General features: G+C 41.6%; 2 protein-coding genes across 2 annotated transcripts in view; one reads left to right on the top strand and one right to left on the bottom strand.

Moving 5' to 3' along the window:
- ADCY2 (adenylate cyclase 2) overlaps positions 1–27,831 on the top strand; it is a 436,796-nt gene that overhangs the window by 343,900 nt on the left and 65,065 nt on the right. Inside the window, exons 15-16 of the mRNA XM_055246496.2 lie at positions 4,903–4,987; positions 18,887–19,024. Coding sequence (XP_055102471.1) covers positions 4,903–4,987; positions 18,887–19,024 — 223 coding nt within the window. The remainder of the gene's footprint in view (positions 1–4,902; positions 4,988–18,886; positions 19,025–27,831) is intronic.
- LOC134732818 (trigger factor-like) lies at positions 793–4,374 on the bottom strand. Its single transcript, XM_063619948.1, has 2 exons — positions 2,738–4,374; positions 793–2,474 (listed from the first exon to the last, which is right to left on the bottom strand). Exons 1-2 carry the CDS (start codon positions 2,836–2,838, stop codon positions 2,312–2,314), a joined length of 264 nt encoding a protein of 87 aa, XP_063476018.1. The 5' UTR covers positions 2,839–4,374; the 3' UTR covers positions 793–2,311.

The following is a 27,831-nucleotide window of genomic DNA, read 5'->3' as shown; positions in this document are numbered from 1 at the left end:
CCCAAATATTTTAGTGTTAAACTATATGCTTCTAACGCAGGAGTCAAATATGAAATACAAGAGAAACGTAAAAATGTTTAAATATCAAAATGTAATGTATCAAAATGTGTGGGACTGCAATTAAAGCAGCAATTTAGGGGGGAATTTGTAGCTTTAAAATGCTTTAAAATTAGAAAAGAGGAAAGAGTTAAAAATCAGTTGTCCAAATTTCCATCTTAGGAAGCAGAAAAAGATGAGCAATTTAGAATCAAGCAATTAGAAAGGAATAAATACTAAAAAGAAGAAATCAATAAAATGGAAAACCATCAGTAGTGAAAATTAATAAAGCCAAACTATGGCTCTTTGAAAAAGACTTTGAAAATTCCTAAACCACTAGCAAAACTGATCAAGAAAGAAAAACAGAGAGAAAATCACAAAGCACCCAAACTAACAATTTAAGGGAAAAAAGAGGACTCACTACAGACTCTACAGATATTAACAGGATATATATGAAATGCCATAAATTACTTGAGGCCAAACAGATTTACAATTTAGATAAAATGAGTTTCTTGAAAAGACTACTTACCAAAAACTGAAACATAATAGAAAATTTAACTGCGCCTGTATCTATTACATTTACTGAATTTGTTTTAAAAATTTTTCCCACAAAGGAAACTTCATACCCAGATTATTTGTGTGTGAATTCTACCCAACATTTTAAGAAAATAAGCTAGAAAGAATTGGTCAAATATTAACAAATTTTATATTTGTGAATGGATAAAAATGTCTTATTCATGGAAAGAGGCTAAAAGATTGGGGCTACAAACCAAAGACCACATCTACACCACGTGTAGGAGATCTAGCTGAAATAAAACGAGAACATTTGGAAATAAAGAATATAGACTAGCTATTCCAGGAAACAGCTTATAGAATAAAGGAAATATCAATAATGTAAATTCCTGACAATAAAGAATTCAAATGAAAGGTATTCAGCATTTAAAAAAATTTTATTATGATTCAGGCACCAAAAATTTAACAGTCATAAATATTTATGCACTTCAGAATCTCTTTGAAATAAATAAAGCAGAAAGTGTTAAAATGTTGAAATACGTGGACAAACCTACACTCCTAGTTGGAAATGTTAATATATTCTAACATTGACAAATCAAGTAAGCCAGCCCATTAGGGATTTGACTAACTCATAAGGTTCCTTCAATAGTTATATTTAGAGAAACACTTTGTTACCAGCATAAAAAATACATATAATTTTCAAAAATTCATAAGACATAGAAGTTGAGCATATTTGTCACATCCCAGAAGAAAAATAAATTGTCAAAGTGAAATAAGAGAGGCCACAATCTCTGATAAAATCGAATGAAATTAGAAATAACAAGAACCAACCAAAAATAATATTCTTGTGGAACTTAAAATTCAGACTTATGAGTCACTTTTAGTATTAAAAGAAAATGGAAATTGAAAGTATAGGCTTTTTAGAAAAGAGTTATAATGAGTAGCTATGAATTAAAGGTTGTGGGATTTGGCAAAAGCCTTAACTAGTGGAATATTTATGTCCTTAAATGCACTTATTAGAAAATACAAAAGATTTTCTAATAAATGACAATCCAAGATAAAGCATATAAGTTTAAATAATGAAGAAGAAAGGAATTTTTTAAAGTTGAATCAGAAACTAATTAACATAGAAAGAAAGAACAGACCTTAATAATAAACCAAGAACTTATTCCTTGAGAAGATCAACAAAGCATGCAAACCCTCACAAATCTGATCTAAAGAAAATAGCATTAAGCATAAGAAATTACAAATATGGAGAGTTTTTAAATTATAAGAAAATATTGTATAGAATATTTTACATTTGAAAATCTAAATGAAATAGATAATTTTCTAGGAAAATTTTCAAAATTTACTGAAGAAACAGAACCAATAAACATGGCAGAAATGTCACATGTCTATTTCTAAAACAGAACCTGGATCAGGAATACAACTGGGTAGACATAAATCCAGACAACATCACTTAATAGAGGTATAACTTTAGGCAAGTTATAGAAGTATAACTTAGGCAAGTTCCTCAATTTCCCTGTGTATCAGTTTCTCTTGCAAAATGAGGTAATAATACTAACTACTGTATAGGATTATTGTGAGGATAAAGTGAACTATATATGTTCATATATACATAGCACTTGGCACATAGTGAGTACTCTATAGATGTTAGGATGTAGCATCAGCACCACCACCACTACCATCACCACCACCATTATCCCCATCACCATCCCTATCACCATCATCATTACCATCACCATCCCTATCACCATCACCATCACCCATCATCATCATTATCATCACCATCATCATCACCATCATCACCATCACCATAATCATCCGTATCACCATCACCATCATCATCACCATCACCATCTCGATCAGCATCACCATCATCATCATCATCCTCATTATCATCATCACCATCACCATAACCATCCCTATCACCATCACCATCATCACCATCACCATCACCTATCATCACCTTCATCACCATCACCATCCTCATCATCGTCATCATCACCATCACCATCACCTATCATCATCACTTTCATCACCATCCTCATCATCATCATCACCATCACAATCATCATCACCATCACCATCATCATCACGATAACCATCCGTATCACTATCACCATCATCATCACCATCACCATCCCTATCACTGTCACCATACCATCATCATCCCTATCACCATCACCCATCATCATCATTACCATCACCATCACCTATCATCATCACCTTCATCACCATCACCATCACCATCACCATCCTCATCCTCATCATCATCACCATCACCATCACCTATCATCACCTTCATCACCATCACCATCATCATCATCACCATCACCATCATCATCACCATGACCATCATCATCACCATAACCATCCCTATCATTTTCACCATCATCACCATCACCATCCCTATCACTGTCACCATACCATCATCATCCCTATCACCATCACCCATCATCATCATTACCATCACCATCACCTATCATCATCACCATCACCATCATCATCATCACCATCACCATCACCATCCCTATCAACATCACCATCACTATCCCTGTCACCATCACTGTATCACCCACTATCATCATCACCATCATTACCGTCACCGTCATTATTATCATCATCATCACCATCATCATCATCATCAGATAATTTTCTACTTGAGTTTTATCAAACCTTCAAGAAGATATCATTCATTCAGTATTTAAACAGTTTGCGGCCTAAAAAAAAAAAAAGACGAAATGTTGTTTCTAAACTCAGCCTTGTGAATCTGGCATTACCTTGACACCGAGAAAAAGCTAGGAGAGCATAGTGCCCAAAAAAAAAAACCTGTCAGAGCTCCTTCGTAAAGCAGAAGAGAAGATAGCAAATTAAAGCTAGCAGATGAATCACTGTGGTCCCCTTTAGTCATGAGGATAATGGCAAGCGCCCTCCATAGCTCTGAGATGTGGGCTGGCACTCTTCCCGCTGCTGCAGGATCACATCTTACTCATCTTTGTGTCAGAACAGCCTAGCATGAGCCTGGCCCATGAGACTAGTCAACAATCTAGGTGTACTTGGTATATACACACCCTCCCGCAGAGTCTTATCATCACTCATAAAATCTGAACAAATATTATTATCAAGCCAGGTGTTTGAAAGCATTGTGAATCATGTCCAGGACATGACTCAGTGCCCAAAAGTCATTGATTGGGTCAGGTCCAAATGTTGGTTTGAACTCAAGTTTTTGTAGATGTTGTTTGATGTGTGTCCCTGTAGTCATCTCTCTTAATGGAGTAGGTATCTGAGATAGAGAGTTGAGGGTGGCTTCTCATCATGACAGCATCAGGAGCTTTACTCAGGGCACTAACTGCTCAATTTGTTTCTCTTTCTGTGGGGCTCACAGGAGTGCACCTGCAGGAGGATGTCAGCTTGTGGCTGGCTTATATCTGGTTCTTCCATCCTATACATCGTTTCTGGATGTTACTCCTCTTCTTAGCCAAATCTTCTGTTTCTTCACTGTCTCTAGCCAACCTCATTGGCATGAGGTTCCATTTTGGTCTCAGACACCATCCAACCTCTCCTTGGATGTTCCATTTGCATTTCATCTTTGATGATTCACTGTGCTTCAGTCTTTTTTATACCTCTGAAACTTCTATCCTTGGATTAAACTAAGTTTTAAAAGGCTTTGAATTATTTAATTATTTAAGGGACCTTTCGGATATGTACACAATTCTTATAAATAAACCTGTAATCTGTCAGTAGCAGGATTTGCAACTCAGTAGGCATGTTTTTCACATGATCATGGGATGCTTTTGAGTTCATTGGCTCACTCAAGCAGGTAAAAAGCCTCGCTACACATTTTGCTGCATCTCTGTTGAACAAAATAGGTTGAATCTGGTTGCATGAGATTGGGAAGGGTGAGGACTCAATGTCTCCTGGGTCAACAGGAACAAGGGTGGAACTTGAGGACTTCCAGGCTATCAAGGTGAGGCTGTCCTTAAGGCGACAGCTGCCAGGATCTCACTGGCAGTGAAGAGGCCACCGAGATGGGGGATGTGGCCAAGTGCCACATGAAACTGCCAGGAACATGGGCGAGTCATTTAAAAAGATTCTTTATCCTTCATAAAGAACTGATGCTTATGAGGCAGTTTGATTGAGTCAGAATAAGTTGATTGGCCATCACTGTGTGGACCCTTTTCTACGGACACGTGTGTGGCATTTTAGCTCCATTTTTATTTCTCAAAAATTTAGTAAGGATTGCAGTCCACATTTAATAAAGTCCTCATTAACCCAAAAGTATTACTGGTAGCTTTCCAGAATGAGAGAAACGATCTCCACCCTGACTTGCTGCTTTTTGTTTCCTGGTAGAACGTCCGTCCTGGGTATCTCCTTTGGGGCTGCGTTTCTCTTGCTGGCCTTCATCCTCTTCGTCTGCTTTGCTGGACAGCTTCTGGTAGGTATTCAAATGTGGCGCTTCTTTGAAAAGTATGCTCATTTCATGAAAGCTGATTTCTTGCCTAAAACTTTCTGAAACAAGGAGCTTATTGCTTTACCACTTCAAGAACTCCAGATCCCAGTTAAGGAAACACGCACCCTTCAGGTCTATAACCAAGAATATAGACTGGGACAGCCTATGCACAACCAAGACGCGAATACGAAGATGATTTAAAACGTTCGATGTCACATCAGAAGTTGCATTCTTGCTTATTTGGTTCTGTCAATGTATTTTTTTCATTTCCTGTAAGTTTTCAGAGTATTTATAGCAGCAAATGCAAGTATAATACGAAACTTTCAGTGTACAGGAGAATTAAAACTAACACAGGAACAGAAAACCAAACACTGTCTGTCCTCACTCATAAGTGGGAGTTGAACAATGAGAACACATGAACACAGGGAGGGGAACATCACACACTGGGGCCTGTTAGGGGATGGGGGAAAAGGGGAGGGAGAGCGTTAGGACAAATACCTAATGCATGCGGGGCATAAAACCTAGATGACAGGTTCATAGGTGCAGCAAACCACCATGGCACATGTATACCTATGTAACAAACCTGCACGTTCAGCACATGTATCCCAGAACTTAAAGTAAAATTTAAAAAAAAAAGTAAACCTAGTACATTGCTACATCCACTTTCTTTTTTTTTTTTTTTTTTTGAGACGGAGTCTCGCTCTGTCACCCAGGCTGGAGTGCAGTGGCGCGATCTCGGCTCACTGCAAGCTCCGCCTCCTGGGTTCACGCCATTCTCCTGCCTCAGCCTCTCCGAGTAGCTGGGACTACAGGCGCCCGCCACCACGCCTGGCTAATTTTTTGTATTTTTAGTAGAGACGGGGTTTCACTGTAGTCTCGATCTCTTGACCTCGTGATTCGCCCGCCTCGGCCTCCCAAAGTGCTGGGATTACAAGCATGAGCCACCGCGCCCGGCGCTACATCCACTTTCAACCTATAAAATGTTGGAGTAGTTGAAGAAAGCATATGTTAAAATATCTTTTATCAGTGTTTAAACCAATCAGATTTAAATGCTAGTTCTGGATATACAGATTAAATCTAAAATTGAAAGTCTAAAGCAAGTGTTGCTAGCTGGCCATGAGTCTATGAGAGCATCGTAAGGAAGCAAACAATGGGATAGAAGGCCCTGAAGATAAGCCACTGTTTTGTTTTGTTCAATGGAGATGAGCTGGGACAGAGAGGCCACTCTGAGCTTCTCAACAGCTCTCCTTCTTGCCCCCGCGGGCATTCTCAAGAGAAGCTTCAGAGATTTTTTTAATAAGACTTTTAACATGATAATTAATAATCTATTATAAAAAATAAATAGAAATGTTCTTTAAAATATTTTTCAATGGATGCATTTTATGTGAGTTCTGCAGTTACAGACTATAGTCTAGATATTTTCACATTGTCAAAATTGATTTCTTTTGCTGGTTAGACTGTAACAGACGCATTTAGATGACAGCGCCAAGGAAGCCTCCTGAGGTTTGTGGTCTGTCTGTTACGTCTCAGGACTACTGTGGCTTCTATGAAAGAATTTTTTCTCATTCTGCATGGGTTTACAGTTTGCATCTGTGGCTTTATTGCAATGTTGTTTTGCTTTTCATAAAACACACTACTACTGCTAGCAACAACATCAGGACAGTGCAATAGTGGCCTCTTAGAATCCTCGTACTCCCTTCAAAAGCTCTGAAAAGCGGCAGTCCTGACCCCCAAGCTGTCCATTGCATTCCAGTCTGATGTACTGAAAGCCTTTGGCCAAGGCTGGTTAAGATTCCAAAGCTTGTCTCTGCCTTTCCGCAGTCGACTGTAAGCACTTTGCCCTCTGTGCCTTATACCTTTGCAAACTTGTGTGGATTTTGTTTACTGTATGATAGTTTAGATGTTTCAAATTGTATTGAAAGCTCTTGCAAAAATGGAACTGTGGTTTCTGCTTTACCCAAATGCACACATACCATCTCCATTCTCTGAAACCCCCTGAAGACATTGTGGGCTGTATGGAGGAGGGAGGACCCTTGGTTAATATGAATCCACTCTGAAAGGCCCTGATGGGACTCTTGGGCAAAGTTTGAAAATCATTATTGTAGAAAGAAGCCTGGTTTTCTGTTCCCGGAATCATCCCTCGGGTGGAAAGGCACAAAGGCGCCATCATTGGTGGTTCCATTGGAAATCCCAACCTACTTCTGTGTAAGTCAGTTCAGATCATTGTGCCTAATTAGCCATATTTATCATTTTCTATCCCAGGGAATCTGGTCTTGGATATGGGGGCATGCGGTATATTTAATGTATCAAGCTGACTCTTTTTCATTCTACTGTCTAAGTTGTTATATTAAAGAAACATAGAGCTGGGGGCAGAAAAAAAAATCTCAGGAACAACTGTGCTGCGTCTGTGGGAAAGCATTACTCCTCTCTGATGCCTCCCTTTCAGCCTCGCTGGAATCCCACGCCCTGCTGCCCCTGCCATAGCTCCTCCTGTGGCCAGCCTGAGGCCCCTGTAAGCTGTCAAGGTGACATCCACAGCTCCTCCTGCCCTCCCATCCCTGGAGCTTCCCAGGACCCTGGCCTCCACAGGCCACATGCTAGGAAGTTCTTTTTGACTCCGTGGTATCACAAAGGGACGATTTCAAAGCTACAAATAAATTGGTGCTTACCTCCTCCTCACAAGAAGCCTGTATGGTGTCAAAGTGCCCAGGAAGCCTAAACGTGACGACACTTGGTCTTCCTAAACTTGATTCCCTAAGATCCGTGAATGAGGCTCCCCCTAGTGGCCAGCTGCAATTCCTCCTCCTTGGTGTAATCCATGAAAAAAATCAAGAAGGAATTCGTTTCGCTTTAATAATAGGTCCTTTTTTACTGTTTAAACCATTCTTTAAGGATTTTTTAAATTTGCAACATCAAATATATTGGTGTACAGCCAATTTAAGAAGGCTTAAGTGTACTCCATACTCTGCCATCCAAATTCAGTCAAAAACAGCTCATCACAAGTATTCCACAGCGGTCATGGAGAAACATTGTCACTTCCTAAGTGTTCATTCCCTGGCTTCTTAATAGCTTCCCAGTTGTGTAAGGTTTTATAATGATTTGCATTTATTATGAATTAAATACTGAGTTTATTAAAGAGTACTTAATACCCGAAACTTACCTTCTATTAACATATGGTAACTTTCTGAAAACTTCAGTGCCAAAGACAGTATTTGTGCTCTAATACCAGCTTTCAGTTCTCCGTATGAAGAATTAACATAAAATGTAATACTTCATAAAGGAAGCTGAGGAGAGGTCAGCCTGGCTAATGTTTTCTTCTAAGAGCTTTGCCTCTGTCATTCTCTGTTGCACAAAAAGCATAATGCCAATAAATCAAATTGATGGCTTGTTTTACAAGTGGCCTTGATAAAAAGGTAGAAAAATATCGAAATAGGCAAAAAAAAAAGGGTGATAATGATGAATTGCAGATTTTTTCCTGTTGATAGAAAAATCATACAGATATTTGTTCAGTGACGTGTTCTCAAACACATGGCAGGCGTTTCTTTTCTGTGATCATTATTTCTGTGAGAAGCCCAGCCCTCGCCTCCATCGGCCCCTTCACTCCCACCTGAGGCATGCCCCATGCTGGCTCCCTGCTACCCCCACATTGCCCAGGTCTCAGTTCTTCTGCACATGGGTGGGCCCAGCCACTGGACACCTTCTAAGAAACCTTGAAACTGCACCAACTCCTGCACCAAGCCCTTCTTTTTACACCGTGGGACTGACAATCTGTGTCACGTAGCTTAGCCTCCATCATATAAGGTCTCACTGAGACCTCTAAATTGTTTGTTTCCCCTTGAATATATAGAGTTCCTTGTACTGTAGTGTTTTTATGGGGTCCTTTCTTACTTTCTCCTGTCATCCGGCTCTGGTTAGCACTCCCTCATCTCATGGAGGCCAACCTTTCTCAGGCTGAGTTAGGTATCCCCTACAGAACCTTCTCCAGATGTCCCAGCATGGGTACAGGCTCTACGTGTAAATGATCACATGGATGAGAGGAGGAATGTGAGTCAGTGGCCTTCATCATGCTACATCACAATGCCTTGTTCACATATGCCATGATTCCTTGACTCTGACGTGCCTCCAGCTGTCTCCTCGGTTGGAAATTATTGTCTAACTTTCATAATCCAACTCTGAAAAGCCCGCCTTTGCCCCACCAACTCCCCTCGTGCTGGCTGGCTGGGATTCCCATTTTGCATTAATGCTTTTATTCTTGTGGATAGGAAGATCTTCAGCAAGTTCACTGCAGCCCTGTTTTGTTCGTTGTACTACTTCGGGCACTTGAAACACAAGATAAATATTTAATATCAGTCTGCTTGAAGGAATGTTGGGTTGCACCCAAGTGCTGTTTCCTGGCACCACTGCTCAGAAAACGTTCCACCCCCATTCTCACCCCAACTGGACTCCTTCCGAACTCAAAGCTCTGATCCCAGCTCACAGTCACGGCATCCTGCTCCGCATTCTGGCGGGTTCCCAGCCTCTGCATCTGGGCCTGGCATCCTGATGTTCTCACATGTTGGATCTCCTTAGACACCTCTGCCTCAGGTGCCTTCCTAGGCCCACATAGCAGCCCCTTCATCTCACCATTGCCAACTATTCTCAGGCAGAGAAAGATGTGCCCTGAGGGACCTTCTCCGGATGTCCTAGCAGGAGGGTGGGTTCTATGTGTAAAGGAATGTGTGGATGAGAGAAGGGATGGTGAGTCGCTGGCCTTCATCACACTGCATTGAAATTTCTTGCTCACATTCACCATGATTCCTTGACTCTGAAATGCTTTCTACATCAGATGCTACTTAGCATTTCAGAATTTAAAACTCAAGAGGTGAGAGGGAACCTAGAGATAACCTCATCCAGCCTCTAATTTTGTGGATGAGGGACCCAGGACTCCAAAGGTGCCGTCCACTTAAGTGAGTTTTTATTTCCAATTATTTAAAATAAACGTTTCCTCCTCCCTCATAACACACACACACACACACACACACACACACAATAATGCTGAAGAGGCTGTAATCAGGCCTCTTGAGGATGGAAATGTAGGCTTTGGAGTAGAATCAGGAACGCAATGACTGTGAGGTCTGCAAAGGTTTCCTATCCTTGGGTTAGAATCTTTGGAATAAATCCAAGCTATTTATGATGAGCAAGATCCCAGAGAGTGGTTCTGATTCCAGCCTCATCACAGTTTATAAGTAGTAAATGTTGTATCAAAAATACCTACTTACTCTGCTAGGCACTTAGCTTCTACTGGCTCATTTATGCTCACAAGAGCCCTTGCGGGTAATATCTATTTGACAGTTTAATAGAATGGGGGCTCACAGATGCTACATAACTTGCCTTCCCAGTGGTATATAGCAAGTAGATGTTGGAGCTGGAATTGGAATCAAGTCTTGGAACCTTATGGTAGAGGCAGGTTGCAGAGGGTGTCAGGTTGTGTATGGGGTGAGTCACAGGCAGACGGTGCCCAGCACTAGGCAGGGATGCCCATGTTTATGGACATCATGGCACCAAAATTGCCTTGTGGTGACTACTCAGCACCCATTGATCAAAATCACATTGGTAAGTCATGGTAACCTCACATAGTACCTATTCCTATTCTTCTCTACTCTAGTTTCCTAAAATATGTTTTTCAGCTGTTGGTCCCATTTATTTAAAACTAGATTCTGGGCAAAGTGTAAATTCATCTTAAAAGACATTTGATAAATTTTTAAAGTTAATTTATAATTGTATTTAGATTAAAATAATCTAGTAAGAAAGTACTCAGTATTATAATAATACTTTACAAAATGTTTTATACATATAATAGTCTTTCAAAGTATTTTCAGACATTATTTTATTTGATAATGAAAATAATCCATTTTATCTAGGCAGAAGCTAAGACTAGAATAAGAGATTCAAGTTCACATTTTCGTTACAATTAGCAATCAAAAATAGTACTAGTTGTCATTGTAGCAGTAATAGTAATAAGTGCACATTCACAGTCAGATTTAACTTTCTAAACTACCTGAGGCAGACTTACATTTCTATGATAAATACAAGAGAGTGACTCTAACCAAAAATTCCACCAAACAAACCAACCCCCAAAACACCTTTAGAACGCATATGCTGGATACAGCAAATGAAAATGCCAGAATGTATCAGAAGAAATTTTTCTCTCAGTATTGTTACCTTGTGCTTTCGATAGCAGAGATAATACGATGCCAGTCCCCCAACGTTCTTCCAGGCAGAGATGAAAGCACAAATAGAGAGGTCGCCTTGGGAAAGGAAAAGTAGGTCACACAGCTAATAGAAAAGCTTTCTACCCCACAGCAGTGTTTTTCCCTTGAAGTCTGTTTTCTCTCCTGTCAATATCCCTCCACCATGTTTTATTTTTGGTTAGTATTTGCCTGGTGTTCCTTGTTCCATCTTTCTACTTGCAGCTTTTCCTTGTCAATGAAAAGGATATAGGTTTTAGGTGTGTCTCTGGTGAACAGCATGTAGCTCTATGTCCTTTTCTCTGAGCCAAACATCTCTCTCTCTCTTATTTGACAAGTGTGATCCAGTATTATAATTATTACTAAAATCTTTTAAAACCCAATTTGTGTCTTTTTTGCTTCTACTTGTTTTTCCTTCTTCTCTGCCTTCTTTTGGACTCCTGGAGTTTATTCTCTTTTATTCTCTCTAGTGACTTGGAACTTATATGCTCTAGTTTGTTTTTTCAGTTATTACCTTAAAACACGTAACATGTACACATGATTAACAAAGTATATTATTAATAATATCTCCACTTTCTTGTTGAACAATACAAGGACCATGCTGTGAGTCTGGTAGTTTTTCTCATCTTCCATACTAGCATGGTTTAAATTTTTCTAAATTTAAACTGCTTAAATTATTCAATATTTATTCCTGTTTTTGTTAAACAATGTATTTGTTTACTATTTTTTCCAAATACCATTCCACCTTTCTGGACTCTGTTTCCATATTACTAAAATGCTTCCTTTTATAATCCTTCCCATGAGGGCTTGTATATAATATACCCACTCAGATTTTGTATTTTAAAAAGTCTTTATCTTTTCCTCATTGTGATTATTTATAGTTTTTTTCTAACATTCTGAAAACAGGATTCCATAATTTCCTGGCCTCTGTGGGAATGAGATTAACTCTCCTGTCCATCTAACTGTTGTATACACTTGGTCCCTTGTCTCGGTGGGAGTTTTTGCAGGATTTGCTCTTTGTATCATGCGCGGTAGATTCCGTGTGTCAAAGTGCAGCCTGACTTTCATTTTTGAGACTCAGCTGTGTATTCTCAACTACAGACCTCATAATCCGCTCTAGGTCTGCAACGTCATTGTCCAATATCTCCTTGTGTTTTGTCTCTTCCCTGGTCTTTCTGTTCTGCTTTTTTCAAACTTTTATCAGAGGTATGTTGAATCTCTTCATTATATCCTCTGTGTCTCAGTCTCTTTTTCCTATTTTCCACTTCTTTATCTTTCTGTGTTATTTTATGGTTTATTTCCTGAGATATTTCTTAGCCTCTCCCATTCACGGGCAGTTCATCCAGTTCCTCAATAACCATTTAGTTTTTAATTTCAATATCTACAATTTCATCTCTAGAAAGTTTATGTGGCTCATTTTAAAAATACTTGTTATGTTTCCTTAACAACTCACTCATTCGTATGGATTATAATCCCTCTTTTGTTACTTTAATCTTAATTTAGAAGCTATTTCAGATTGTTGTGGTATCTGCAGATCTCATGGTGCTAATTCGACTACCTCTTATGTTTTTTGACTCTTCCTCATATGGTCCATTGCCTTAGGTACTTTATAATTTGGTTTTTATTGTGAGGTTATGTTCAGGAGGAACTGCCCCAGCCCCCAGATGGGACATCCCTGCACGCTGTAGTCTAAAGTGTCATTTACCAGCAGTGTCAATCTTGCTTCTGCCGTAGCCCCAAGGATTTTCTCTGGTTTTGACCTAATTAACAACCCTTCAGTTTGGAATTCTTATTATGAATCAGGTAATGTAATTTCAAACCCAACACTTTAGGGTTTGGATTGATCCTTGGAAGCTTATTGATACTTCCCTGAGCTGGTGAATGGGGCTCCTCTAGACTTCCTTGTACAGAAGGAGTAGCAATTTGAGGCTCTGGATTTTATTCAAGAGTCTTAGTTGCAGCTGTCCACATTTTGCTGCCCCAAGGAAATACCTTCTTTTCCTTATGGGTGTTAAAAGCTCACCCCCTAAGTGCCATCGCCTGAGTCCTGATCCAGGACACTCCTGCACCCTCCCCACAGCCTCAGTTCCTTTATCACTGAGCTCTCTCTTTGTTTCTTTGCCCTGGTAATTTCCCTTTGAGTCCATCATTAAAAATAGTAAACAGAATCAGCACGTATTTGATGAGTTCCTACCATTTAACAAACACTATACTGGCCTCTGGGAAAACAGAGACAAGTGCGATGTGGTCACTGTCCTCAACCAGCTCTGCATTTGGCCAGAGACAAGCATGTCAGCAAAAATAATGCAATGTGGTACCCAGTGGAGCAAGAGTGTGGGGATGTGGCTCACCCAGGGCGAAAGGAAGAAACAGGTTGATTTTGTAAAATATGATTGATTGGCATAAAGAAGTCTTCCTATGGGAAATTAAAGGACAATTAAATAATCAAAGTACACATCACAGTCTTTGTGACATTAAATGTTACAAGTAATTATTGCTCCGGCTTGTTCCTGCCATTCGGAATGACGGTCCTCAGCTAATTAAAATGCCAAAGTAGATGTTCCTTTAGGCAAATACACAAAAGTACATGTTTATATGAAACACGAAACCACTATATTTTCCAAGCAAGATTTTAAGATGGATTTTGTTTTTCTAATAATAAAAGTTTGCTTCTCAGCCACTCTGATATCTTTATAACTTTTCTGGATTTTTTTTTCATTTTATTAACTTCACTTAATATGAGCTTCTACTTCTCTTCAAGTGTCTCATCTTATTGTTAAAATGGAAACTAATGAAACTGTAAATGAAGTCTACTTTTATAATGATTAAGTTAAATTATGAAGAATTAATTTTAGAATGAAAAATTTAGATTTAACTGAATTTGAGAGACTACCAGTTGTTTCCATTGCAAGTGGATCAAAACAAGGGAAGAAAAAAAAAGGAAAGAGAGAGGGAAGGAAGAGAAGCTGGCTGGTATTTTTGGTGGAGCATGTATGAACATTTTGTTTTTCTGAGGAGGATCTTCATGTACTGGGTTAAGAACATTGGGATTCATCCCACGTTTTTCCTACCACACCCCACTGCTCATTGTCCCCACCATCAATTCTATGACAGGATTTTCCTTTTTTTTTCTGAGACACAGTCTTGCTCTGTCACTCAGGCTGGAGTACAGTAGTGCGATCTCAGCTCACTGCAACCTCTGCCTCCCGGGTTCAAGCAGTTCTGCCTCAGCCTCCCTAGTAGCAGGGATTACAGGCACCTGCCACCACACCCAGCTATTTTTTGTCTTTTTAGTAAAGGCAGGGTTTCACCATGTTGGCCAGGATAGTCTCGAACTCCTGACCTCATGATCTGCCCATCTCAGCCTCCCAAAGTGCTGGGATTACAGGTGTGAGCCACCGTGCCTGGCTAGGATTTTCCTATAAATTTATATTTCTTCTTTTATTACATCTCCCACTACATTTAGTACCAATCCCTTGTTTGTTAGTGGATGAATGTGATATTCACATCCTAGTGCATTTCTAGAAGGTACACGGTGAGCTCACTGTAAGTAAGAGCCGATCATGGGGTTCAGTGAGATGATCAAGTAAAGGAGGAAACAGATGTGGTTGAAATTATGCCAGGAGTTAAACCAAAGATCAAAGCAAATGACTCCACCGACTGGGCTCACAGCAGGCGTTTTCTCATTTTCAGTTGAATAGTATCTTCCAAATAAAGGCCAAAATATTTTTTGAGATGTTGTCATTTATAACATTTAATTAGGATGCTCTGAATTTTGATAAACATTTTTCCACCAGGGCCTTTAATACTTAATCAAAAACAGGATAAACTGAAGCCAATGATCATATCAAGAGCCAAGTTGTAATTTTTCTACAGAGCTACAAACTGAACCAAGGGTCTCCATTTTTCTTAATCAGATTCCTTCCATTTTAGGATCTTAGTCTTGTTTCTCCTCTTATCCCCATCATTGGTTTCTTCCGCTTCCCCCACCAGCTTGATCCTCCACTTCCTCTTTCATCACTGTCATTGCAATTGTCACCTCTCTGTTCTCTTCTAGTTTCTTGTCCTTGCCAGAAGCAATGCCTACCAATTTTTACACTTCAGAACAGGTTTACTTACCTTGTCACTGCTTGGTGACAAGGAAAGATAGCCGCCTGTCTCCCTGACCTCTGGAACAACACATTTGGCATAAGTTTTAACACAATTGTGAGGGAGAACTTTGAGGTGTGCATGGAAAACGCATGGGTGAATAATTGAACCAAGTGCATCCTGAACCTGTTATGCCAAACCCATGTCTGCCAAACCCCCAGGCGTCTAGTAAGTAGCTGCAAGTGCTGCCAATTTGTCATTTTGCCTGGCATGTCACACGAACAGAAAAAAAATTCCGGCATATCTGCCCAGGTCTGTTTTAGTAAATTATTAGCCTGTGAGCAGAATATAACATATTCCTATTAGATAGCATATTTGACAAGATTATCACCATGTATTTTTCTAAATCTTCAAACACAGTAACTTGTTTTAATTTTGTAATTTCAAAAATTTATCTGTGTAATAACTAGATAATATTTTACCTAATTGACAGTGATATGCAATCTTAGCTAGATGTACATTTTCTCCTGAAGTAATAAACTTTTTAAATGTTCTGCTGTTAACATTTTCATTATCGTATCTATTGATAATTTCTGTATACAGAAATTATCATAATTTCACAAACATAAGAGATTGATTTTAATAATTTTCTCTTAAAGGTACTAATTGTAGTCAATCTGGATGTGAATATATAAATACTGTCTTAATTTGCAAGAATCAAACCAAATGCCATTATCTAATGGAATCTGAGCTAGATGAGCATAATATTTCATTTGAAGCTCGACTCTTCAGATTGTATTATGGGTTGGTGCAAAAGTAGTTGCGGTTTAAATGTAATGGCAAAAAAAAAAAAATCTCAGCTACTCAGGAGGCTGAGACAGGAGAATCGCTTGAACCCAGGAGGCGGAGGTTGCAGTGAGCAGAGATTGTGCCATTGCACTCCAGCCTGAGTGGCGACAGAACAAGACTCCGTCTCAGGAAAAAAAAAAAAAAAAAAAAAACCTTCTTCTACAGAACACAGATTTGACTGTGTTTTGTGATATTAATATTATTAGAAGTAGCATGCATTAAACAATTATGATAACCATTCGTGGGTGGATGTTCTCTGGCTACCTGACCCTGTAAGACGCTGCATGTTCAGAGCATTAAGGGACATCTTACTGCATGACAGATTTACTGCCATCACCAACCCCTATCCAAACCTGCTCTTTAATAGAAGCATGAAGTACAGATCTGGTTCTTCTGTTGCCAGTGAGCAGATGCTCTGCAGAGCTGGGCCGAGGGCGCCCCCTGCCGCCAGCCAGCAGTCCAGCTCTGGGCAGCCTCTGTGGCTGAGGGCAGCACTGGCTCAAGCTCCCTGGTAGGTACTCAGAGAAATGAGATGAGGGCGCAGGAAAATCAGCCCAAGAAGTGAACCCGGAACCTGGTCCCGTGTCTCCCTCAGGGGGGGCATGTGCACTGTACACAAACATTCTTCATCTTTTTCTATCAGGAGCTGGAAGGAAGAAAAAAAAAAACATGGTGGAAAGGAGTAGAGAGGAGATTTTGTTGTTGTTGTTTACATAGATATAAAGCAAATAGGATTTTGGTCATTAAAATGTTTCTAAGAAATATTGTGTTCTCTTCATTGAAATAACAGGAAGAGCTAACTCTTGTAAGTCCTGTTGCACACACCTTCTCTAACTCGTTTAAACCTCTGCGAAGACGGAGGAGGCAGGTAATGTTATTATCCCTGTTTCAGAGAGGAAGAAACTGAGGCCTCATTTCAGAGAGGATCGTTAACTTGCAGCAAGTTTCCCAGCAGTAGAGGTTTGAAGCTAGGCCATGGCTGATTCTTTACCCTTCTCAACGCCTCCCTCCTGTGTTTAGACGATCATTCAACTGTTGTATCAACATTGAACATACAGCAATGCTTAGGGCAACAATAATTTTAGGAACAATACAAAAAGAAGATGTGAAAGAAGTAGAGAACTAAAAGCGCAGCCTATTTGTGCTGTGTGCTGTTCAGGAATATTCTTTATTTGAATTTGAATTTCATTGATGTCACACCGGCTTTGTTTGCCAATAGGTTGACTTAGTAGTATCAATCAAAGGGCATAATTTATGTTATTCCTTCTTCTGAATTTCTTGAAATCATCACCTTTTTTTGTTTCCAAGACACATAGCCTTGGGACCATGGTCCCGTTAGTGTGAAGATAAAAATGTCAATCCCTGGAGGACTTTTACGTCCTGCTTGTCATATCAGATAACGTATGCAACCCTATGCCCACGCAGCATCTGTATAGGCAGAATTGATGTCACCCACAGTTCATTGGAACTCTGTGTACTTCTCCACACTTATACCGGGGAGAATATGGTGAGAATAAGGTGAGAATCCTTGGAAAGGTGGCCCTCAAGATGGGTGAGCTCATGCACTGAGACCCCATGGTGAATGGGGAGCAAATGCTGGCTGTCATTCCCCAAAGATCTCAATTCCTTCTTGTATCAAAAAAGCTTCCCCAACCCCCATATGTATAGCAGCATATTGACAAGAGCCAAGAGGTGAAGCAACTCAGTGTCCATTTTATGAATGGATAAAAAAAAAAAAAAGTATAGATCCATACAATGGAGTTTTATTCAGGCTTTAAAAAAGAAGGAAATCTTGGCATAATGCTACAACATCATGATCCTTGGGGACATTAGGCTGAGAGAAATAAGCCAGTCACAAAAGGAGAACTACTAGATGGTTCCACTTATACGAGGTCTTAGAGTAGTCACAGTCATGGAAACAGGAAGGGGAATGGTGCTTGCCAGGGGCTGGGAGGAGGGAGGAACGGGGAGTTGTTTTTCCATGGGTATAGGGTTTCAATTTGGTAAGACTGAAAATCCTAGAGATGTTACACAACAATGTGAATGTGGTTGTCACTACTGAACTGTACACTTGAAAATGGTTTGAAGGGCACATTTTATATTATGTGTTTCTCAACACTGTTAAAAATTGTTTGGAGGGAAAAAAGGAGCTTCTCCGTGTGGGAGAAAACCCCCACAAGACCAGACGAGATCACACAAAGCCATCATGCCTCATGCCTGAGATTTTCAGACACCGTATTTGTAAGTCCAAACTAAGTCTGTGGTCTGGGCTGTATTCTTGTGATCTGCTAATGCAGCATTAAAAGGGTTAGGAGATGTGTTGATCTCTTTCCACATAAATCAGCTGAATAAATGATAACTTTCATCATAGCTGTGATCAGAGACCCAACACATCCCCCAGGGTGATTTAATTAACTGACATTTTTCCTTTGAGAAAGGAATCACTTAAAAACATAACTTCAGGTCTGTTTTAAAAGACATACAAGCACATTGTACCTTTGTCATAGGCATTTAATTTGTTCTCATTTGGTAGCAATGATGCCAATGTAATTTTAATAAGGTTTGTGACTTTGTATGGGTCCCTAGGGGAGGCTAGAATCTACATGTTTAGTCTGTGAACAATGTTGGTGCTTCTTGTGGTTGTAAACACTGTCATCAAGAAACTGGAGAGAAGTCATCAACTAGCAATGCTTCTCGTTTTCTTTCTCTCCTCTCCTAGCAATGCAGCAAAAAAGCATCTCCTCTGCTCATGTGGCTTTTGAAGTCCTCGGGCATCATTGCCAACCGCCCCTGGCCACGGATCTCTCTCACGATCGTGACCACAGCCATCATATTAATGATGGCTGTGTTCAACATGGTAAGCCCCAGAGCATGGCCCTGTTCAACATGGTAAGCCCCGGACCATGGCTGTGTTCAACTTGGTAAGCCCTGGACTGTGGCCATGTTCAACTTGGTAAGCCCCGGACCGTGGCCATGTTCAACGTGGTAAGTCCCAGAGCATGGCCCTGTTCAACTTGGTAAGCCCCGGACCATGGCCGTGTTCAACTTGGTAAGCCCCGGACCATGGCCGTGTTCAACGTGGTAAGCCCCGGACCATGGCCGTGTTCAATGTGGTAAGCCCCGGACCATGGCCATGTTCAACATGGTAAGCCCCGGACCATGGCCATGTTCAACGTGGTAAGCCTGAGCATGGCCCTGTTCAACGTGGTAAGCCCCGGACCATGGCCGTGTTCAATGTGGTAAGCCCCGGACCATGGCCGTGTTCAACGTGGTAAGCCCCGGACCATGGCCATGTTCAACGTGGTAAGCCCGAGCATGGCCCTGTTCAACGTGGTAAGCCCGAGCATGGCCCTGTTCAACTTGGTAAGCCCCGGACCATGGCCGTGTTCAACTTGGTAAGCCCTGGACCATGGCCGTGTTCAATGTGGTAAGCCCTGGTCCATGGCCGTGTTCAACGTGGTAAGCCCCGCACCACTGCTATGTTCAACATGGTCAGCCCCGGGGTGAGTCAGGGCTCACAGCAGGCAGGGCGTTCTTCCCTTCTGGGACCTGTCCTGTGGAATTTTGGAAACGCGTTTAGCGCCTTTGCAACACCAGTTGCTGCCTATTAAATTTAGCATCTCATGGCTGCAGCAGTCATTTCTCTAAGGAAAGGGATGCTTTCACGGAGCCAGCTTAAGAGACTGGGTGACTCCTTGGAGCAGTTCCCCCCTCCCTTGCTCACGGTGACCCCTCCACAGGCTATAGAAATGACTGCAATGTCTTAAGGATAGTCATGAGGGGCAAAGGAACCGTCAAACTAAGGAGAGTGCGGTGTCCTGCCCTGGAGTTTAAAAGACCCGATTGCAACCGCGTGCTCCGCGTCTCACCAGCTACGTGACTAGAAAGACATTTTCATTGAACTCCACAGGCTCCATTTTCACTTCTTTGAAAGTGGGAACCAAGACTTCTCTACCAAGGTGGTTCTAAGCATTCAATGAGCCAATGTTCCCACCACACTTAGGACAGTCCTGGCCATTTTGTAACTATTGAACCAATGGCCACTCTGACTATACCACTTTCATCAGTGCTGGTTATCTCCCCCACAATAGACACTGGGCTCATCAGGGTGCTTTGAGACACGTCCTTATTGTTCTCACAGCAGCAGCAGCCGTAGGAGATCTGATGCTTCCTGTAGTGGAGACTTCACTCACTGTGGGAAATGCAGAGTGTTAGGAGATGTAGTCCTTGCCTTCCAGGGACCCAAAGCCAGGTTGTGGTGACAGACCATGTATTATTTCATAATAATAACATCATTTTTATGAAGTAGAAAGCATTCATGCAGCAAAGTGTAATATTTATTGTATATAAAGATGTGTCTGGTACGTGCTGCGTGCTCAGACCCCAAAGACAGTTCTCTGCCTTCCAGGAGTAGGAGTAGGAGACAGACAGCTGGGTAACCTCATCATCAAGTCATTCTGAAACGAGGAGATGAAGGCAGCAACAGAGGCATGAGGGGAAGGGAGAGCAGGGCCTGCTAGATGGAGTCCTGAAGGGCGGAAAGGAGGAGTCTGCCACATGGACCTGGAGAAAGTGAGGGGTAAGGGCAGGTGGGTGGAAGGGGAGAAGGAGGGATGTTTGCATCTGGGATAAGAGGAGAAATTCATATTAAGAAGTAGAGAAAAACAAGGCTGAAGAAGTGGATTAGGACCTTGAATGTCTACATGGGGTCAGTCCTCCAGGTCACGCTAGAGATCGTAAATTCCTCTCAGACACCTGCAGATTCAGGTGAGGGTGACGCCACCTGGGCCCCAGATGGGCCAAGCACTAGCAGCAGGGGTGAGATGGCCTCTCCATCGATTTGTGTTGCCTAGAAATTGATCTTAGTGACACCTGCAAAGGGGCCTTCAGAGAGAAGCTGTAGCTTGTCCTCCCTGCTGTCTAGAGGTGAATGTGTGCGATTCCCGCAGGTTTTCCTGTGTCATGACTTTGGGGACAAGTATGCCGGCAGCCGTACCTCACCTGCCTGTGTGTCCCAGCTCCCTCTCAGGAGCTCTCCAAGAAAGAACATGAGGTCAGCCCTGATGTGGGGTTCCCCAGGCATGTGGACCACTGAAAGGTGCCACCACAGCTAACTCCTCCAGCCACCCGCTCAGCCTCCAGAGCAGCTAGTTCAAAGGCTCATCTGTTGCTGGGGAAGGAGGGGCTCAGCAGGCAAGTCCATGCAGGCCACAGCCTCCCAGGGCTAATGCAGGCCCTTGGCTGGCAGTCCCCTGTGGAGAGGTCCTGACAAGCCAGTTCCACCACTGGAAGCCCTCCTCCTGCCCTTCTGTAAGATGAGTGAGTGGCACAAAGTGGGTCTCCCCTTCTTCCTGGATGTTTGCCTCACCCGAGGCTCATTTTCTGCTGCAGGGATCATGAGGCCTCCCTCTGGGGGAGGAGGCCTCCTCTTCTAGGTCTCAGGCGTGCCTGGATGGTGACATCATTTATTTCCAATTAGGGCTTAATCCAGAGTGAATGGGAAGAGCTGAAGAGGGAAAATGTGCCGTGTCTAGACGACAAGCAATTCCCTGGGGTACCACTGGGCTCCAGAAAGATAGAAACGCCAGGGCTCAGGTGGAGACCTGCTGCATTCTTCCGCCCGAGGCACCTGCTCGTGGGAGCCAGACTGGCCAGCCGGGGGCATTCTGCCTGAAGAACAGGGTCGGGGGGTGGGGGCGCTGGGGAGTGGTCCCAGAGCTTTCTTCAGGGGAACAGCCTCAGGGTGGGGAACTCAAGATGAGAGATTTAAGACAGGCACAGGAGAGGCTTTCTTGAAAGAGCCTTTCTGCAGACACACCACGAGCCCCAAGAATGCCTCAGCTCTCTGCATTAGGCCATTCCCTGGATACTGCAAGGATGTGAAGAAATCACAGAGGAGGAACCTGGACAGAGAGAGAGGCAGGCGAGGGGCATTGGCCTGAGATGCCAGAAGCATGAGTGTGTTTTCTAAAATGGGTTTTTCGGGCTCGACTTTGTAACCTGCATTTATGCATTAGTCCTGCTGTTCCAAGATCCAGCTCCCCAGGAGAGCGCACTGCCAAGCACCAAGTGGACTTTGGTAGATGGAAGCTGCGAGAGAGACTGGGTCGGAAGTTGACTCCGTAGCCAAGGGGCTGAGGATGAAAGCACACTTGAAGGGCAGCAGGGTGCACAAGCTAAGGTTCCGATTTACTCAGAACCGTCGGGTGACTGACACATGCCCGTAAAATTAAGCCTCCTCCTGGACCCTCAGGAGTGTGTTCACCGTGCATGCAAGCGAATTGAGCACACTTCCTGAGAGTTGACCTTCACTGGCCAGTAGCAGCACATATGAGTTAGGGGACAATACATTTAATATCATATACATACCCCTAAGAGTGAGATCATTTTTTCTTTAGCTCTTATTATATAAATTTCAGTTGTGGAATATGATGTTTTGATATACATATACATAGTGAAATGATTACTACAGGCAAGCAATTTAACACATCCATCACCTTCCACATAGCCTCTTGTGTGTGTGATTAGAGCACCTAAAATCTACTCCCTTAGCAAATCTTAAATACAACAGAATATTATTAACCAAGTCCTCCAGCTGTGCATTAGAAATCTAGATGCATTCATCCCACATGACTGCAGCTTTGTACCCTTTGACCTACATCTCCCCATTTCCTGGCCTCCCCCACACCTGGTAACCACCATTCTACTCTCTGTTTCTGTGTATTCCACTTTGTTTTATTCCACATACGAGATCATGCAGTATTCATTTTTCTGTACCTGGCTTATTTCACTTAGCATAATGTTCTGCATATCCATCTGTGTTGTTGCAAATGACAAGATTTTTCTCTTTTTTAAGGCTGAATAATATTCCATTGTGTATGTGTGTGTATCAAAATTTCTTTTCTTTTCTTTTCTTTTTCTTTTTTTTTTTTTGAGATGGAGTCTCGCCCTGTCATCCAGGCTGGAGTGCAATGGGGTGAACTTGGCTCACTGCAACCTCCGCTTCCCAGGTTCAAATGATTCTCCTGCCTCAGCCCCCCAAGTAGCTGGGATTTCAGGCACCTGCCACTATGCCTAGCTAATTTTTGTATTTTTAGTAGAGATGTGGTTTCACCATGCTGGCCAGGCTGGTCTTGAACTCCTGACCTCGTGATACACTGCCTCGGCCTCCCAAAGTGCTGGGATGACAGGTGTGGGCCACCATGCCCAGCCCAAAATTTCTTTATCTAATCATCCATCGATAGACAGATTGTTTCCATATCTTGGGTGTTATGAATAATGCTAGAGTGAACTTTGAGGAGATCTTTGTTTTTTTTCACATGCCCTAGGAAAGTGCCTTCCATTCATTAGTTATTAAATGAAAGAATGAGTGAATGAATAGGTAAGCATACAGCCCTTTAAATAAGAAACTATTTCTTTTTGTAACATCTAGTTTGACCTTATAAAACCAGGATTTATCACCTAATTCTTAAAGACGATATAAATGAGAAACAAATCCGGTTTTGAAGCTAACTCTATTGTGTATAGCATAATTAGTCATGATTGACAGACAGTTCAGTCACTGTCTATAAATGTTTGACAAGCTGATCATTTAGGAGGAGACATTCTTTCAACAGTAGCTACGATCCTTTAGAGAGAGAGAACAACTGCCTTCGGTAACAGAAATATGTCTTCCAATGTTTTCCTTCCTCCACAGAAGACACATTTAAGAGTATGATGGTTGACGCTTGAGATGTATTTCTTTCTCAAAAATCATTCATCACACTTTTTAATACTTTTAATGTGCCTTCTGCAGATTTTCCACATACCAAGCTGCCTTCTGTAGCAGTAGGAGCAGGAAATAAGCTAAATTACCTTCCCCCACTTTTCCTGTCTATCGATTAAGGGGGAGAAGAAATCGGAGCTGCTCAAGCACTGAATTCCTCCAAGAGTGCAGAAAAATACCATTTGTATTGATACCTGGTGCCATGAACCACACGGGTGCTCCTCTTGTACTTATGTCAAAGAAAAATCATAAAACTGTAGGAAAGTTGATGTTAGGTACAGAAAGGAAGTAACATGACCTAGCTGTAGAGCCTTGTTTATAATGTCTTATTAATCACAGAAGAGGCAGGACGTGTCCATGGGGCTCTGCCTCTGGCCACACCTGAGGATCTGCAGATGCCCTGGACTCCTGAGCTCTGTGAGGCAGAGGCAGTGCCCGGGGCCACACACAGGTGGTGCTCATGCAGCACTCAGACTGCCCAGGCAGACAGGCAGGTGAGGAGGGAGCACCTGTGTAGGGCGCTGCAAGGGAAGCGGACTCCTGTCACTCATGTCAGGAAGGTGACACCTGCTGAGGATGTGAGTGAAACTAGTCTTTACCTACACGCAGTTCAGTGGTCCCAGGATTGTTTCTGTCTCTTTTTACCTAGTCCCACTTTAACCTGTCCATCCTGCAGCAGTTTCTAGTTAAAGGAGTACAGCTTTTCATGTTTTTCTCAGTATTTTTTGTTTTTCTGAACACATTTTCCAGACTGGTGGAGCCCCATCCCCAAGTAGTATTTCTATTTCTCAGTTGTTAACCCAGTGAGACTAATCCAGGCATCGGACTCACATTTCAGCAAGAATAACAGTTCTTTGTGTTGGTGGAGGTGGGGGGCTGTGGGAGCACATATGCTTTAAGTCACTGGATAGAACATTTAATCTGCTCTCAGAAAACTTCATCGTTTTAAAGTCATAGCCTCAGTCACGTCCTCATGTATAGCACCTGTGATTTTTTAAGTTGTCCCTTTGAGACAGAGGAAGAGTGCTTTCATTTTCTTTCTTTGTTTTTGTTTTTTTTTTTTCTGTTTCTAATTTTTTTTTTTTTTTTTTTTTTTTGAGAGGGAATCTCGTTCTGTCGCCCAGGCTGGAGTGCAGTGGCGCCATCTTGGCTCACTGCAAGCTCCTCCTCCCAGGTTCATGCCATTATCCTGCCTCAGTCTCCCGAGTAGCTGGGACTACAGGCGCTCGCCACCACGCCCGGCTAATTTTTTGTATTTTTTAGTAAAGACAGGGTTTCACCATGTTAGCCAGGATGATCTCGATCTCCTGACCTCGTGATCCACCCGCCTCAGCCTCCCAAAGTGCTGGGATTACAGGCGTGAGCCACCGCGCCCAGCCTCTGATGTATTTTTTAATTGTGTAAAATATATATAACATAAGGTATATGATTGAACAATTTTTAAACATACAATTTAGTGACATTAAGTACATTTGCAATGCTGTGTGACCATCACCGCCGTCTATCTCCAGAGCGCTTTTCATTTTCCCAAAGAGCAACTCTGTCTCCATGAAACGCTCAGTCCCCCTCCTGCCTCTCCCCAGCCCCAGGTCACCATCATGCTGCTTCCTGTTTCTATGAATTTGCCTATTCTAGGGACCTCACATGAGTGGAGTCACACGATATCTGTCCCACTGTGTCTGGCTCCTTGCCCCTGACATCGTGCCCTTGGGTGTTCCTTTTCTTCTAGAAGCCCCAGTCCCTCTGCAGCAGGTAAGCCTCGGTTTCCCCTGCGTTTTTCCAGCCAGTGGCAAGCAGCCCTTATTAACTGCCTCTGTGTCATCGCCTGCCATGACTCTGTACCTCAAAGGGGAGAGATGCGTTAGGAGTAACATGTGACAGCTTGAGGCTTGCCCTGACCTGCCTCTGCTGTTGACTGCATGGATGGGCTGGTTCATCTCAAGTCTCCACATCAATTTCCAGTCACTGATATTTATTCCCAGCCTGCGTTTTAATGACCCTTACAAGAGCCAGGGTCAATGGGAACAGTGTGTTCAGAGAACTGGCTTTTTAAATCTCATTACTCATTGTATTGAATGCCAAAACGTCCAAGTCAGTTTTATTTCCAATGAATTGTGCGATTTTAACAGGATATCTTAAACACTCGATGTTTATCCATGTGATACCAACACCTCAATCAAAAGTGGAGAAAAAACAATTGGTTGTCCATGCTTGTTTCATATATGGTGTTTTTTCCATCTTAGTCTCCAGCTGGCTGTTGAGAATCACATATGAGTGGCCGAATGTGCTGCCATTTTATTCCTGACATTTTGAGAATGTCGTCACTTGATTCCTCACAGCATTTTGCAATTTCTTCTGAGAAATTTCCAAGAAATTTATTATAAGTAAAGCATATATAAATCTGTGAGCCACCCAGACAAGGAGTTAGCCATAGTTAACTAGTAGTCTACTCAGGTAGACTTCTAATTCCAACCAAATGACAAACACAATGATGTCATCAGGCATAAAACAATACTAAAGCACCTGTTCACAATTTAATGTGATTCAAAAAATGTAATTCTGATATGTTTTAAATTGCCTGAGAAATGTAAAATTTGCCAGTAAACTAAAAATGTGCAGTGTTCATTAGCATTTTATTTAGGATGTTTTGAACAGAATGATGACATCATTGCCCCAATTGTGACAAAGGATGTAGAAAATTAAATTGGGTCCAGAGAAGAGCTCCCTAAATCATTATGATGCTAAAAACATTTTCAGTGGAGAAAGTTGGGGCAGTTTTACCCGGAGGGAAGGTGGGCAAGGTGTTAGTAACTCTCTTGAGTATTTGACTGGCTACAATTAGGGAATGACGTGAGTTTGTTACTTTAAAATTCGAAGAAGACGGAGGAAGGGAAGCTGATTCAAAATTGTAGTATGATTTTAGACAGAATGAAGAGTTTCTTGAATTTACGGGTTGTTGATATTAATAAATACTGGAAAGACCATAGCAGAAGTGGGTTAGGAAACGTTGTGTGTAGTGATTGGAGTTTTCTCTTGTACTTCAAGTTCAACCATCATATTTATTGCAAAACCTCCTTGCAAGACACATTTTTCACAAAGTAAACTACCCATTCATTGTATGTCAAGAATGCAACACTTCATTTTACCTAGTTTTTTGCCTATAGGTGATATAATCAAGAAGTTTTTGTTAATTATTTTAAGATCTTTGGCACTTAAGACTAGTAACCCACCAAGCTAAACAGTCTCCTTTTGTTTGCCATTTGTTGATTTTTTTTTAATATTTAAATCAATTGAATTTTTGGTCTATCAAATCTAAATCTAAATCTGTGCCCTTTTGGACCCTGATGTTTACCAAGCAATTATTCTATTCGTTTTTTTTCTAATCCCTGATATAAGTTTTTCCAAAATGTTAGCACATTTGTTGTTCAGCCAGGGATGTGACGATTTTTACAAGTTCTTTCATCATACATAAAGAAATCTACTATGTTTCTTCGATGCTTAAATCAGCATTTTGCCAAATTTAATCACATGATATAATGGGCAAAAATACTGTATCTCGTATCTCTATTCACTGTGAGAGGAATGTTCCCAAGAATAGACTAAGTAAATGTCTTCTTATCTGTCCAAATAAATTAGTTTAGGTATTTGACAAGAACTATGCAATCCAGAGAAATAACTCCACAGAAACAAACAAAAGCAACCATAGAAACTATAGGGAGGTTTTACTTTTTAAACCTTGAATATGTATGGTTAACCCTATGCAGAAAACACAAGCTGTTTAATAGGTTTATGGATGAGATTAATTTCTTTCAGTAAAAGGAATGGGCTGAAGTCATGATTCTCTGGTTTGTTTCCTGAGCGTTCCTCTGACCCTTAGCCACATGACAGAAAAGTGGCTG

This window comes from Symphalangus syndactylus, chromosome 16 (assembly GCF_028878055.3).
Source record: "Symphalangus syndactylus isolate Jambi chromosome 16, NHGRI_mSymSyn1-v2.1_pri, whole genome shotgun sequence".
NCBI lineage: Eukaryota > Metazoa > Chordata > Mammalia > Primates > Hylobatidae > Symphalangus > Symphalangus syndactylus.
This window is presented reverse-complemented; position numbering and strand designations above follow the sequence as displayed.